At 48.6% G+C, this 15,680-nt stretch overlaps 6 protein-coding genes across 6 annotated transcripts; all 6 read right to left on the bottom strand.

Annotated features, from left to right (window-relative positions):
* Positions 1-1,266: 1,266 nt before the first annotated feature.
* Z518_03364 (uncharacterized protein) lies at positions 1,267-1,974 on the bottom strand (the record flags this gene model as incomplete). Its single annotated transcript, XM_013420389.1, has 1 exon — positions 1,267-1,974. The coding sequence occupies one exon, from the start codon at positions 1,972-1,974 to the stop codon at positions 1,267-1,269; it is 708 nt and encodes a 235-aa protein (XP_013275843.1).
* A 700-nt stretch (positions 1,975-2,674) lies between these two features.
* Positions 2,675-3,520, bottom strand: Z518_03363 (uncharacterized protein; the record flags this gene model as incomplete). The annotated part of the gene is made up of 2 exons (XM_013420388.1): positions 2,675-3,303; positions 3,367-3,520. 2 exons carry the CDS (start codon positions 3,518-3,520, stop codon positions 2,675-2,677), a joined length of 783 nt encoding a protein of 260 aa, XP_013275842.1.
* Positions 3,521-4,969: 1,449 nt separating this feature from the next.
* On the bottom strand, positions 4,970-5,662 carry Z518_03362 (uncharacterized protein; the record flags this gene model as incomplete). Its single annotated transcript, XM_013420387.1, has 1 exon — positions 4,970-5,662. One exon carries the CDS (start codon positions 5,660-5,662, stop codon positions 4,970-4,972), a length of 693 nt encoding a protein of 230 aa, XP_013275841.1.
* A 5,051-nt stretch (positions 5,663-10,713) lies between these two features.
* Z518_03361 (uncharacterized protein) lies at positions 10,714-11,244 on the bottom strand (the record flags this gene model as incomplete). Its single annotated transcript, XM_013420386.1, has 1 exon — positions 10,714-11,244. The coding sequence occupies one exon, from the start codon at positions 11,242-11,244 to the stop codon at positions 10,714-10,716; it is 531 nt and encodes a 176-aa protein (XP_013275840.1).
* Positions 11,245-12,634: 1,390 nt separating this feature from the next.
* On the bottom strand, positions 12,635-13,429 carry Z518_03360 (uncharacterized protein; the record flags this gene model as incomplete). Its single annotated transcript, XM_013420385.1, has 2 exons — positions 12,635-12,973; positions 13,217-13,429. The coding sequence occupies 2 exons, from the start codon at positions 13,427-13,429 to the stop codon at positions 12,635-12,637; spliced, it is 552 nt and encodes a 183-aa protein (XP_013275839.1).
* Positions 13,430-14,082: 653 nt separating this feature from the next.
* Positions 14,083-14,806, bottom strand: Z518_03359 (uncharacterized protein; the record flags this gene model as incomplete). The annotated part of the gene is given in 3 exon segments (XM_013420384.1): positions 14,083-14,296; positions 14,330-14,589; positions 14,606-14,806. 3 exon segments carry the CDS (start codon positions 14,804-14,806, stop codon positions 14,083-14,085), a joined length of 675 nt encoding a protein of 224 aa, XP_013275838.1.
* Positions 14,807-15,680: the final 874 nt, after the last annotated feature.

Here is a 15,680-nt window from a genome sequence, read left to right as displayed (position 1 = left end):
CGGTTGAAATGGTGGATTGACTTGCCACCCTGACGCTTGAGGTCCAGCGACAAGTCCGAAGTATGGTGGGCGACAATTTGCCGTGTGCGTGCAACACAGTGAACCGCTTCGACCACACACCAGGGATTTGCATGCTCTCCAACTCGCTAAAGGGCACACTGATCCCCCTGAGCATCAGCCGTGAGAATACCTTCGGTCTATCTTCTATCGGGGCAAAACATGCGGAATATATGCGGAAGAACTTCACCTGCAGACCGGTGCTCCGAACTAGTCGATCACGTCGCCGACCCCGGGTATCGTTTCCCGGGGGCCCACGTGGATTTTTGCCAAGAATCCTGACTCACGCTAAACTACATTCGTTTACGGAACATATTTAAGCGGCCAACCACAGCAGATAGGTTTCGTTAGCTCATACGTTCTCTTCCCGCCGCTACAACCACACCCATATAGTATCACGTGATTCTCCAACCACCCGTAATCCGGAAAATCTATAATCCAACAATTCCTAAATCCTTTGGCTGAAATTCCCGTACAGCGCATTCAACCCCATCGGATCCAATTTACGGACCGTCCGTGGATGGGTAGAAATGCCGCATTTGTCTGCCAGAACCCCCGGATCGGATCTAGCATATGTAGACGATGTTGATTACGGTGTCCTGTGCTCGTGCGATATTCCCCATCGGATCCAGTCCATGGACCATGTGTAGACGATGTTGATCACTATATTCTGTGCCCGTACGATGTTGTGGGCGTTCAGGGTCAAGGATTCAATCAATGTATTCCAGCTAACATCGAGATCTAGGTACAAGACGTAGCACGAAGAGAGTCAAGAGAGTATGCTATTAAAAAAAAGGCATTTTGACTTATGACGCAGGTTTTGATACGAGGTAGTTCATTCCATAGTAGAGATCACCTTGCGAAACACAGATAATTATGACGCTTTTGTGCTACATATTTGAGCGTCGATTTTATAGACAATATCAACCTTGAATGTCCAACATCCCAAAGCATTCCAGTCAGCCTTTGGTTGAAAGCTGTAGACGACTACTCACTGTGGCAGCTCGGCTGTTTCTCCTCTACCCCCCTGACGCATTCAGCCTTCTCGCCGATGGCGACAAGTTTCGGCACAGAAGTCTCCCGAAAACGTTGTCTTCGGATCCTGCCCTGAGGTTAGACTGCATCGGCAAAAAGCTGCTCGGGCTCCTTGTTCGAAGGGGTTTCTTCAATGTAGGGCCGCATGATTGACCAGATGCTTATTTTCACGCCTTATGATGATTTGCCTTTGCCTTTCATGACCTTCCGTCGTTGTGCCATCATATGTGTGTACAGAATATAGCTTCCAGGGACGTAAACGGCAAGAACAATCTTCAAAAGTAGGTCCACTTGCTTTCCCTGCTTCGCTGCTGGAGTCAAAGCCAGATACATGAGCAAGCACTCGCTGGAAATGCCAATGGGATACAAGACAAAAAAGGTGTTGTACCGCAACCAAGTCAATGCGTTGGGCACTCTTTCACTAACAGCAGCTTTCCATACAAAGAATCCATATCGAATTGTTTCTGTGATACCCCAAGCTAGCAGGATCCCCGAAAACGCTATGGGTCCCGAAGTCGATCCGGCGGCAGGCCTTCCGAAGATATTCATAGTGGCAACGATTTGAGGAAACATTTCAAGTACGATCCAAACCACCAAGATCCTCGATGCAACTTGCATTGCAGTGGTGATAGGGCTCGCTCGAACAAGGCCGATGGATGCGTGGACGATTTCGAGAAGTGCGATGGTTTGGGTCCATTTGAGGAGAGGGAAGAGGGCATCGAGGAGACCTTCAAGTTTGCCAAATGCGGACAGAGCGGGTATCAGAAAGATGGCTCGAAGGGTAATGATGGACCATAGTACAAGGCAGATGCCGTTGTACGCAAGGAGATACTTTTGTGTCGGAGAAGGCGAAGTCGTCCGTCGTAGCGTTTGGTCCTCCATTGTTTCTCTCGAACCTCGAAGAGTCCGAAGGATGAGAGATCGTGGAGAGGGGAGTTGAAGTAGGGTTGCTGAGGGATGTATCCTCGCCACCTGGTCCAACAGCTGCTGGGCTGCGGAGTCTAGACACAATCGGAGAGAATCCAAATGTTGAGGCTCTTGCTGCGGTGTCTCGGCTCCGTATTTGGTCTAGGCTGGTGAAATCTTGGCAACAAAGAAGAGGTAAAATTACGAGACCACTTGCCAAGGATCACGTGCCAGGGGATTCCTCCGGCTACACTTTCCCCACGGAACACCACCAACACTGCATAAAAGACTCAAATTTTTGCCGGATCGTGTGCATATATACTCAGTTAGGAGACATACATCTTTTCAGTTTTCAAATCGCTCAAACATTCTTGCAGAATGGTAGTAAAGTAAATGCTGTTCTGGTGTAGTGATCCACCCTTTCGAAAGTTGTACGTCGAATCCTTTAGCGTACGAAACGCAACTCTATCCCACCACTCCATGGGTTATGGATGGTCGATCATGATGGATGCAGGAATATGGAATCGTGTGAAATCATCTATGTTTATTTTCCTCTCCGCAGGATATTCAATCTTTTGAACCCTTCTGGTACCTACTAACAGAATAAACATACAAAAATAAAGAGACATTGGCCCCAACCGCGGCACCACTCTTCTTCGGCTATCCTACTCTCATCTCACTCCCCTCTTGGTGTGTGTACACATGGCCCTGTGAAGTCGCACGAGTACCAAATGATACACGCAATCAGAACAGCTGCCATCAACATAGCGTCACAGACGTACAGCGTCCACTCGTGGGTCAGGAGGTAACCATCAGAGCCCCAGGCGTACTCGATGGCACGGAAGATATTGCGTAAGGTGATCAGCATGCTGACAATGTACAGGATGACGAGGTAAAATGTTCTTCGCAGATCCAGAGTGTGGCGCGCACGAAGGTGGAAAGATGCCGCGACAATCACAAAGACGGCAAAGACGACAATCTGCAAAATCAAGCCTCCTAGGATGATGTGTTCGCCTAGGTCAATGTCCTTCTGAGAATTGGCTCCTGAGAGGATGCCGCCACCGCCGCCCTGGATGAGGAAACATGTCACGTCCCCTCCAACAAAGATCTTGGTCATCCATTTCGTGCGGACGAATGAATACCGCTCGCCGTGAGTGGATCGAATCAGCCGACCGAGGATCATGTAGATGGACGCCGCGAAGAGAATGGGCCCGAGGAGGATCAACAGAGATTGAATGGCGTACGGCGTGGTCTTGGTAGTGTTGGAATGAGCCCATGCGCGAGCACCATAGCCAACAGCTTCGACTGCGAACAATCTTGGTCAGCTCTGCATCGCGACTGGTTCGCATCGGTGTCACTCAGACGTACAGATACCGCCGATCACAAAAGGGACGCAGAAGAAAGCGCGAGTTCGGATCAGTAGGAACAGGTGGACTGCCGTTGCGATTCCGAAAACTGATGCCAGCGCAACAGCAGCAGGAAGCGAAGGTGTGTAATGCCAAAGGACATATTCAATTGCCATTGTTGCGACAGCTCAGAATAAGACAGCTTTGATGGTAGTCTGTTGTCCTGGAGAGTAGTGAGAATCGTAGAATTAAGAGGTCAATGTCTCTTGTGGCAGTCTATGAAACGTGAGACACAATACTGAAAAGTGGTACACTGGACTTTATTCCTATATTCCTATATCATGTTGGCTGCCCCTTTCTTTATACCTATCCGCCTGTATCTCGCAGGCAGCAGCATTCCGTTGTTGACAGGACTAGAAACTTTGCTAGGTTGTTGACGAAATCTTATTTCATTTTACCATAGACTCCTATATTTAAGAGAACCCGAAGTTTACGAAGTCGGAATGCGGTCGGTTTGTGAAACACCCAACTTCGGATTCGATCGTGTTCGTATCGTGTGCGGGTTGCGGTGGAGTCTCGGTTAGCAATCCGCGCAGATCAGCAGAAGAAGAAGCTCAACAAGCCCCAACGGCTTTGTTGATCAGGAGTTGATGCCCCTGAATATGACACCATGCGGACATTCGAGCTCTGAAAGTCGGTTCGAGGTCGCCGCCGGTTGGGTCTGAACAGTCAGTGAGTTCCTGAGCTTGGCTTTCTGGAAGCCAGCCGATCTTGGAAGACAAGATCCATTTTGGCAACTTGATATCTATGCCGCTGGCCTGTCCTCGGGGCGCTACCCGTTTTCGGGCGAACTTTAAAGGTCAAACTTTGGCATACACAGGCATTGCCTGAGAAGACGCGTTGGCCTTAACAGCCATGTGATCTTGACATCTCAGCCATTTTTTTCGGTGACTTCTTGCTAAACAGGCTCTTGCCGCAAAGACGCCAATTGAGCGAGAAACGCTGTCACAGCAAAACAATGGATGGGGAATCTGCAAGTCGAATCTGCACAAACTTCATTTGCCACTCTTTCTTCAAAATGTCTTTGTCGTGATTCATATAATCTTGAGGTAGGACGATATATGCTTTGACTACCTCGCCTCGGTTCCTTGGGGATCGCCCAAAAACACTAAGAACCCTGTGATTTCATGACAGAAACTTGGACCTCTTAGCTTATATACTTGTCAGAACCCGGTTTGTGACAATTTGCTTCCGATTCAGCGTGCCTGCCGCTGCCAATATGGTCACAAGCCTGGGGGCGCCGGTGCTTTTCGACTTCACCACATTGAGCCGAAGAAAGACGGTTATGAGATCTGTGATGTCTTCGACAGTGCGCATGCCCATCTTGTCTTGAGTAAAGAGTATTCGAAGGACTATCAAAGTTCCCAATTGAGAGCAAGATTAAGCCGGGGTGGTTTGAGGTGGCTAAGGGTTTGGACGCCGACAACGTTAACCATGTACTGGATAAGTATAGGGGCCATTTGCCGGTTGTGAAGACACAATTTCATTTCCGATTGAAGTGTAGACTTGGAAGGAGGATCGTGGAAAGCGCCGCAAGAGATTTATGATTTCAATTCTTCAATGTTTCAGAGCTTCGATGGCCCACAGCTTTGCAGACGCGGCGCTAGCCATCGCCAATGGCCTTCTTTCTTCCATCCCTTCTCCTTCCAGTCATTTGCTTTCCTGGGGAAGAATTCGAGGACATCTTGCAGGCTCGCATCATGTGCCAGTACGGTCAAGATGTTTCCCTCATCGTCAAAATTGGTCAGCCTATTTGCACTACGCTGCGATTCCGCGAGATCATGCTCCGGACCCGCAACTCGACTGAACGGCGTCGTTCGGGAAAGCGTCTGGCCCTCGGGCTTGGAATAAAGGTGATGCATCTGGACGATATGTTTGCTGGACAGGTAGTAGACGTGAATGGTCGGCCATTTGGAGTGGCTGGAAGGGGATATTTCGAAGTGGGCCTGAAGACGGCATGTGAGTGAGCAATATCGCCACCCATGAATGTAAACGTCGACTCGCCGTTCTTGGAGGTCGTGCGTGCAAGCGCCGATGGTATGACCAGATGTTGAGAGAACGTAGAAGCTACCACCTGAGAAGTAGTCATGAGCTGGGAAACCCCCAAAAGATGAGACCTTTGGATTTCCGTGTGAAAAGTCCAGCTCAGTCGTCCGACGGCCTTCGTAAAGGGCAGACGCTGTCTCATACTGTTTGCGATTTGCGGGCCAGCTGGGCAAGAAAGCTTTCAGGCACCCAGGACCAACCAGGACATCCATTGAAGACGGGAATTACCCATGTCTCCCGTATGATCGAAGTGGTGATGGCTCAAAATAACGGCACCGATGTCAGCAAGATCTACGGAATTTTCTAGCAACACATCAGCGATATCCTTGCCGACATGAACCTCCAGGCTCATGCTCTGTACGCCTTTCACAAAAGTAGACGGAAAGGTTGACTTCCAATCCCTGCGTAGGCTGAGGTCAAACAATAAAGTCGACATTGGATTGCTTATGATGGATTAAAAAGGCAATGCGATGAAGCCGAAGCGGCCACTTTTGTTCCTGATTGGTTTTGTCGTTGGAAGAAGGTTAGAAATTTCAACGACGCCGAGCCGATATATATAGTAGTAGTCATTTCGATCTTAATTGAAGAACGAATCACGCTCTTTCACCAGTGGCGGGGGATCTTGACGTTTGCTAGAGAATCAGGCAGCCGGTGGATGGAAAAGCGAATCCGTTGAAGGTCTCCAAAAAGGGCTCGGCAACTTGCGTTGATCTGCAATTTAGAATCCTATAGCCGGGACATTCGCTAGCCTCTGGATTCCTCATCACAGGGCCCGAACGCCTCGACACAAATTCTGCAGCAAGCCAACTTTTCATTAACACCAAGTCTTTTCCAAAATGACATCAAGTTCTTCAACACTTCTTTGCGGCCCAGTTCGCTGTGTTATCTATTGTTCAAAGGCTGAAGATCACACGCATCCAGAAGTCGTTGGAACCCTACTAACAGCGGTTGTCCAATTTGCGTCAGGCGATCCGCAGAAAGCGAGTCATCTCGGTACTTTTATAGGGATTGATCATACATTTATCGTATTTGATTTTGACAATCCAGACCACCTCGACGACTGCAAAGTGCTTGGATTCAGAGTGGGGAAGTCTATCAGGCGTATTAAACGTTTCAATATCACTACGAAAGTTAAGGAATATGTTCATTCGACGGTGAAGAGATGGAAAGCAGATAATGAAGATCGAGGGGTCTCGTTTCCTCGTCGAGAACAGGTATATGGATGCCTTCCGCCAACCTCCTTGGAACTTACTAATTTGTGTCAATATTAAGCTTATCCCATCAAAAAATCGGTCCGCTTCCTCTTCTAAAACCTCTGCCAATATCACACCACCACCGAAAAGTATCATTGCAGAAGATCAAACGTCGCCGGATCAAGAGGATGTGAAAAAAGGGCAACCATGACTTCATGCTGTCAGTCTCTGGCTGCATACTGGTCAGCCTCATCGGAACATGTCCTGCTATATTCATGCTTGGTCTTCTCTCGCCGCTATTAAAGCCGAAGCTCAAGTGCATATCACTCTATCCGAGCCTCGGAGTCACCTCGACCCACAAGAGCAGCATGAGGAACAATGGACTGGACAATTTGATCTTGCGCACACCCTTGAGGGGGGGGGTTTCAGGGTCAGGATGTGGACGGAATTTGTCGAGATCATAAGTTGTTGCCGCTCCAAATCTAGTCCATGTACGAGGACCCTGACCCACGAAAGTTCTTCCAACGAGTTCAAAGCTCGATCCCTCTGAGACAGTCACGAAAGCGACACCGATGTCTTTAATTGCGAAACCTCGTGTCCTGGGTTGACTCGCAGTGACGCGAAACCGATAAGTGAAGATAGATCCAGTGTTCCCAATAGGCCAGGCCAGGCCAGGCTTGCTTGAGCCTAGCCTTGTGCGCCTGCGTGGGAGCCTTGTGGCATGACGATGCCACAAGGTTATAAAGTATCTGGGATAGCCTCGCACTATTTTCATGTTCTTTGTCTCTCGTCTTATACTTCATAGTGCACTAGATAGTAATATCATTGTCGGATCTCCACCCTCGTTCTATAGTACGTCTCCACCCTGACACTGCTGCCTGGACGTAATGCACCATACCCAACACCCACATTCCAACATATTCTGTAACACCTCGACATACCAGGGGGTTCCAGCCATCGAATAGAATCCCCAGCCATCGTGGAAGTGGCAGGAAGACGTAAAGGTGGCCAGACGCCGCAAATGGACAAAGAAATAGAAGAATCGAAAGGTATAAGAAGAGCCTTCGAAACCCTAGATAGACAGGTTTCAGTACATTACGATTCCACACCCTACCTTGTGCTCCCGCAACGATTTATGATCCCTCTCCCTACACCCTCGTAACGGATCCTTACCCTTCGTTGGTATCGTTGCTACATATTCCCCGATGCCTATAGGCCGGCCTGCAGGCTTTGCAGGCTTCACAGGCCAGTAGATCTCCAGCCCAAGCCGGCCTAGGCCATACTCTGTGCGGCCGGGCCTAGCCTGCTTACCAGCCTGGCCTGTTGGGAACACTGGATAGATCCCTTGATGGAGATTTGTGCCGAAGGGGGTATCCCTCATCCTGTGAACTTTCATCAGTCAATGAAATTTTCTCACTCAAGGGAAGTTGTTCCCTTGATGAGGATTGCTTTCGTGTTGGATATTGCTGCCCAGTGTCGGAGTTTGAGTCAGACCTTCCGCTTGGGTATCTCAGTGTCTTGATGCTGAAAACACACAAGTCTTTGCGAGAAATCCTAGTGACACCGGGATCCTGAAGTTGACTTTGACAATATTCAGGATAGTCAATGACGCTGGAGGTCGGTAGCTTCTCTCCGGCCCAGCGGGACGCAAGCAGGGCTCCCTTCCACGGCTTTCATGAATCGAATTGTACCAGACTAGATGTGTTCCAAAACATCTTCCGAGGTTTCGATAGCGTCACACAGGCATGACAGGGGAATACATTGTCGACGTCCATGAGTTTCCACTCTTTTGGCGAGCACCACTTCCTGGATGATTCACGTTTGCTCCCAGTATCTACGCTGAAAGAGTCTCCCCCTTCCAGATTCGCTTGATCATTCGTAATGCGGAAGGCATATTTGTCGCCTGCTGGAGCAAGTAGTTGGTGCTCACACCTGCTACATCCGGGCTCCCAAGACGGTGTGTTGTAAAGACATGAAGGGGGAAAGCCCCGGAAGAATATACCCGCAGAATATAATCGTCGATGCGTAGTAAGCACAACTGTCAATAGCAGTGAAAGGCAGAAGGCTGGCAGGCGCCAGCAGCATGTCGTACGCTGAAGCCAGGATCAAAGAGTAAAAGGGTATTTGCTGCAGGCCTCACATTGGGACGCGTTTCAAATATCGACGCTCGAGCTTAAATATATACATACCTTTATGTGAGAGGCCATTATATATCCTACTCGTAGGGCAAACCTGTCCGCCTAGAAGCCTAATTAAGCCGGCCCTGCTTGTCACGGGACCACGTATTCAGGGATTCTTCAGCACTTCCTGCGTAGTATGCTGTCTTGACTCTCCTCGTGCTACGTCCTGTACCTAGATCTCGATGTTAGCTGGAATACATTGAGTGGATCCTTGGCCCTGAGCCCTCACAGTGGTCCACGGACTGGATCCGATGGCTGTGCGGCCGGGGGGAGTGCCCACGTGCTCACGCAGGACACTGCCAAGCCATAGGCTTACGTGATTGGCCAGCAGGTCGCTCTTGGCGTCGCCACACAACGCCAAGCCCTAACCAGGCGATTCCCAAATTTAAAAAAAATTCAGGTTTATATTTTATTCCGCCAAAAGCTGCTTCAAATCTTGACACCAAATCGTGGCTGACCTATCAAGGACGTAACCGAGTGGTAAAACATTCGAGTTGCGTCGAACCGATAGAATCGTTCGATCATGGGTAAGGTAAGAGGGTTGTCCGGCCTAGTTCCATTAAGTCTAGGTGCCCTAGATGGGTAAACGTAATGCTCCAGCCAGTGATTGTTGATGATGTCGTCTTGTCCATCGTTGGGAGGTCACTGATTCAAACTCTTCTGCAGTTGAACTTGTCTGGCTGAAGCTTTCAGAGATGGACTATAGGAGGGGGCCTCTTTTATTTCGTTTTTGTGTGTGTGGTGTACGCGTGCGCGTGTGGGCCGGTTAATTACGTGACAATTTGAGCTTGGCACCGTCACGTAATGTTGTTGGCCTGACGTGGTTGCAACTATAATGATGGAGAGTTCGAGGTATTTAGATGGGTAAAATATCGGTGCGGAAATTGGACCGGGAAACTATCTTCCAACTTGTTGTCGGCATGTGACAACATTCGATAGGATATCGAATCTTGTCGATATCGATACCGAAATTGCTATGAGAACTGTGAAAACTACCCTGGCCAAGCTGACACGCAAGGAGATGGCTTCCATAACGCCCCCCTCCAAACCCCAACAGAGGTGGGGTCTCATACCAAAACAGACCTTTTGAAGCCTGCTATAGTATGTACTTGGAAATACTGTGGAAGTCTCTTTGTGAAAAGGAATTGTCGCACGACAAATTCGGTTTGTATAGTATGGAAGGCACGTGCTGATAGATTGTGGAGTCCAGAGAAGGGATATGAAGGAATGTGTTGTTCTATCTATCTAACAAGAGACCAAGATTAAATAAGGGGAAGGGTGTAAGTTGTGATATTGCCAAGGAATTTGTTATGTGACTGGCCAACACATGCCAGTTTCTGAAAGACGTATATCATTTACAGTATTGATGACTTCATATGAGATAAGGGTGGGGACGATTTCCGGTTCCTACAGTAATGTTTGTCCACAGTTCAACGTACTTTTACTACCAAGAAAGACATTATCACTTCTAGCAAAGAGAGCGACTATTTGGGGAAAGAGTCTCAGAAGCAAATCCAAATTCTAAAAGCATCCACGAATAAGGAAGAAAATCTCACTCTGCAAGATTAGCATTCGTCCAATGCTATAGGTGACTTCCTTCCTGCAGAACCCTGACTTCGCAGCCCATCTTTTCCCTAATCCCAAAACGTCCAGATAGGGTCGATATGGCACGTGATGCTTATTTGATCTTTGCAGTGGAGACTTGTCGACAACGTTGGATAGTCCAGCCATTCCAATGGAACGAAACGGTCGCAAAACCGAACATGATCCCTATCTCTACTGACCTGAAATCGCACCGCAACGTCGCACAGCGTCAGCCTTATAAGTGATGATATCCCCAGTAAGGAAATTCTTGACCTGGCAGGTGTCCTGGAAGAATGGCTCATGGAATTAAACCTTAATAAATTCCCAAACAAGGCCACCGGATACTCCTTCGTTGATTGTCGCCAAGCACTCCATTCCATTCGCCTCCTTGATTCCCACAGCCCGGAGGCTCCCCCGACGCGTCATGAGCAAGACATAGCCCTCCTCCTGCATCGGACGGACGGTAAAGTGCTCATGTTCTCTCTGCCACTCAACCGAGCAGCATAGTGTTCCGTTGTTAGAGTAACCTAGGTATTTGCCTGAGACTGGATTCCTGAAGCCGAGCCAGCCTTCGGTTTCCATGCACACCCAGTGTATAGAGCCGCGGTTGTCCCGATGGGCCAGCACAATCTTCCCATCAAGTAGCGTGAGCACGCGTCCGCACGAGACGGAGCGGATGACGAAGGTGGATCCGGGCCAAGGCACTGACGGGGTGCTCAAGGCGACATTGCTAAATGCGTCGAGGTTATCAGCGATCGTTTCGGGGGGCGTTGTGCCCGCGTAGACGGTCGAATCATCGGGATCTGGGGGATCGGGGTTAATTTTGTTCGTAACCATAATGATGGAGTTGTGGCTGGATGTCTGGATCTAGATGACGCAAATTGGTTTTGTGTAAGGCTCGGGATCAGGATCAGTTATGAAAAGGATATGGGTGAGAAAGTATAAATTGAATGCCCGAATTGATCATACGATCTTAATGATCGCTTTTTGTGTGAATTGGACTTCTCGTTCGAATAGCGGATCATCAGATAGCCTTGTTTGAGGGGAATGACTCGGAGCCATAGCTTACCCCTCCAAAATCTCTTTGCCAAGCCATCACATCTGTAATATCACGGGACCTTGTAACTCAATGGACTTCAAAAAAGTAATCAAATCCGCGGCGGAAGCCCCTCTACATATGCCAGGGAATAGGGGCTCTTGGCACTACGCACCAGCTGTTTGACAGATCCCTTACTGTTTCTGAAGGGTGACCTGTTTCTGGTCCCGAGAAGTTGCGTTTGCATGGGGAAAGCAAGTCAATCTGGGAGACGACCGCGGTGGGGGCTGATGTAGGAAGGGATCAGGGGAGCGATCTTGGAATCGATAGAAAAAACCCTCCAAAGCGGCGGCACTGACCGCCAAATTCGGCGGGAAATTTCCCTGCAACTTGCATTAAACTGTGGCATGCTTTCTTGACTCTCCTCGTGACACGCCTTGTACCTAGATCTAGATGCTAGCTAGAATACATTAGCTAGATCCTCGACCCTGAACCCTCACAACTCCCTCTTAGCGCAACCGCCATCGGATCCAATCCGTGAACCATGTGACCGGGGGGCACCCTACTCGATAGAAGTCGATATCGAAATGGTTCATGGATCGGATCCAGTCGGTGGACACCCAGACAAGTCATGATATCGGATCCAGTCGGTGGACCACCTAGACAAGCCCTACTGATCAAACTCGAGATGGATCGTATGGATCGTAGGGAGCATTTACGAACGAGCCTCGATATCGACATGATTCATGGATCGGATCCCATGATATACCACAGCCATCGGATCCAATCCGTGGGCCATGTGGCCAGATAGGACCGGGGACAGTGTATGGCGCTGGCCTCAATATCTAGATGGTCCTTGGATCGGACCCAATCCATAGACCATGTAACCGAGTGGGCACTGAGGACAGTGATCTCGTTCCTTCGGCAGCGCGTACGACGCAGCCTCCCCGGCGTGATCGGATCCAGTCCATGGGATTTTTGAAAAGCACTGTATATAACGGCAAACCAACGGGCCAAGGTGGCGGATTCCTCTGCAGGTAGCACCATAGTGTGACATTCAGTCGCGACAGGGTCCAGCCACTAACTCAACCACCCTGCTTAAGGAGGAATGTAGGGAGGCTGGGAAGCGAGGCTTCAAGTACAGTGTCATAACGGCTCAGAGAAGCCGACTTCGAGCGGACATTATCGGCGCTAGGTAAACATCCAGCTACTTCGAAACCCGTTTTCTTTTGGATAACTCGGCAAGTTAGTTCGTTCCTGTTCGCTCAGATTGGTAAATCGCTTTAGCAAGTCGTCAAGACTATCATCTGAACCACTATCATCTAACTCCCTACTCTTCTCACGCACGACATACATCCTCTCGCCCTTCTTGATGATATTGTCATTTGGCGTAGGCGTTGTGATTATCTTAGTTTCCTTGAGGTATGGACCCGTGATGAGTTTACGTTCCTTGAGCTTCTTCGTGTGTTCGAGCAGCTCGTCTTGGAGATTTTGGTCAATGTAAGTAGTGATGATGATGTATTCTTCGTGCTATTAGTTACAATCCTGTGAGTATAGATTTATTTAGAGGGGATAGAGGAAATGTATACATCATCCTACTTCCACCGTAGGTCATATGCATCCAGAGTGTCGGGATGCAGATATTTCCGATTGACTCTAATATAATTGGTCGATGAAGGTAGATAGCCAGTGTGTTTTTCTCTTCTTTCTTCTTGTACAGGACTTCTTCTGGTAGGAATCAAGAGTTTCCGGTAGCAAGTACCTTTTATGGACCTTGATGTATGTCAGTTGAGAAAGGCCACTAGGTAGATCCTCTGCCTCCGATTTCCGATTGATCTTGTCCTCTTTTAATCTCTTGGAAGCGACAACGTTTTCCTCGATATTATTTTGCTGGCTAATTGCTAGGTTGTATTTAGCTGATATGTGCCGGAATTCAAGGGAGCGCATACCTGGTTGATCTTGAGCTTCAACTGGCGCTTCGTCCATGACAATTCTAGATGCTCTACTAAGAGTCTGGAACTCCAAATCCTTGAATTACTCGGTCTGAGTGGTCTCTCCTTCATATGATGAATAGTCATCAACTTCTTCGAATTCGATCCGCTGCCAGTAGTTGTCCTGTTGCAAAACTCAGCGACGGGGATCTGACTATTACGGGGAATACCTGTAACCCACCAGCCTCTGGTGTTTTTCTAGAAACGGCAGAAGCAGATCGATCCAACTTTTCTGCGAAGAAACCTCCATTCTTCAAGATGCTGGGCTAGTATATCTTTCTCCATTCGATCCCGAATGCCAAGATTAAGATCCGTGTGTATTGGTGAGCATATTTCAGCCACAATCTTGCTCACAAGTTCAGCGTGTTATTGAAGGTCTCTGTTGTAAAGTCAAAGTATATTCGGGTCATGTTTCTTGGAAGACCGATGGATATTGATCATGTCACTTAAATCTCCCTCATGAAACGATTTCTCTAAAATCTGTTCCCTAATTATCATTCACTTCGACTATGCCATCTCCAAGCCGATAAAAGATCGGAATTCGTTTGGGGAATTAGGTTACGCATCCTGCTGAGACTGGGGTAGAGAATGTATTGGTATTGATGGGATCTACTTTATAGTCACAAGGGGTTTTAAGTGAGGAAGTGACTAGAGTAACTTAGCATAAATGGGAGGCTTGGAAGTATATCTATTGAGCTTAGTAGTGCTTGTCATAGTGCTGATTGGACATTTCTGTGCTTCAGCCTTCGAATTTTCTGAAGGCTGCTCTTGCGCTCGTTCTCGCAGCAAGCTTGCAGCATCGCTAGATGCTAACCCTTGTAGCAGCGCGTTTTGCTCTTTAAGCAAGCGAAGAGATTCGTGACTAGAAATGTCATTTACTTAACCAGAGACGTACCTCGGCATAACAAACCTTCTGACCTGGCCAGCAAATATCAAAAGGTTGAGCATGACAAGTAATGAGCTCTTGAACCTCTCAAGCTTGCTTTGAAGACTGTCGATGTGTGGCTCCATAAACGTAAATTTCAATCGCTTTTTCAAGTCTGTGAGCGTAGCTGAAGCGCCGGACTCTTGGTCATTCGTATTGATGGCATGCTCTAGTTGCTTGAAGATATCTTGACAGCAGTCGTGATATTCTTGGCTGTGGTTTTGGCTTCCCTGGAATACAATTCACCTGGAACATCCTTTTCAGTTCATTGCCGAGTTGACTGAGTACTGTGCTTGTGACCGCTATCTCTTCCGAGATACCTTGAATACTCTTCTGGGCACCTCTGACAGTGCGGCTGAAGGTGAACAGATTCACAGATACTCTTGCGCCTAGATCTGCAACCTGGACTATGCTGGCCGTAATACCAAGAATTTCTAAGCCAGACATCCTTACAATGCCCAGTTAGAGCTGATGAAAAGGGGTGACTGAAGAAAGAAGATGGTCAACGTTCAGCCTGATGTCAGACCCCTATTCTGGCCTATATAGGGTTCCACCCCCCAAACCACCCCAAACAATCCATAGTTGCAATCTACACACGAGTTTTCACCCCTTCTATCCGCACCTCGCTCCGTTCGACACAGCCATGATGCCATCGTAACCACCTATATCGGTGGAGCGCCGGATGATGTCTGACGACTGGGTATGGTCCATGTGCACAGCGATCGGCACTGTGGGCTTTGTCGGCAGCCTCGGCAACGGCGTGGAGGTCTATATATCTAACGAGTGTACGTCACCATTGTTGCCTGTCAATGGTGATACAGTCTGGTGAACGAATGTTGCAAAATAACCTGGTTAGTCGTAAATGATAGGCCCTCAATTGTTCAACAGAATCGCTCAAGATCTGGGTGTCCATCTTGTATCGAGGAGCATGGTACGTATGGCATAGTGGACGCTACGGGGTGGCGGAGAAGATGGCACGAGCGAACCTACAAGCCCGAAAGGAAAGATTAAGCCCAGATCACATTGAGACTCTGATGAGCGTGAGCACTCTGGGATTGGTGCTACAGAACTATGGGAAGTACGAGGAGGGGAAGGCACTGGCTGGGAGGGAGAAGGTGCTGGGGGTGGGGCATCCACACACATTGTCGAGCATGTACTGTCTCGCTTGCCCGTTCGATGTAATGCAGAGTTGGCGGGAGGCTTTAGAACTTTATCAACGCGCAATTCCTGGCCACCGGAAAGTCCTTGGAACACATCATCCCACCACAATGGCTTGTCAAGGAGACCTATCTACCCTGGTAGCGAGGATGAAAAGCGATTC

The sequence above is a fragment of the Rhinocladiella mackenziei genome (assembly GCF_000835555.1).
Source record: "Rhinocladiella mackenziei CBS 650.93 unplaced genomic scaffold supercont1.2, whole genome shotgun sequence".
NCBI classification, from domain to species: domain Eukaryota; kingdom Fungi; phylum Ascomycota; class Eurotiomycetes; order Chaetothyriales; family Herpotrichiellaceae; genus Rhinocladiella; species Rhinocladiella mackenziei.
Note: the sequence above shows the minus strand (reverse complement) of the source record. Positions and strands in the feature narration are given on the sequence as shown.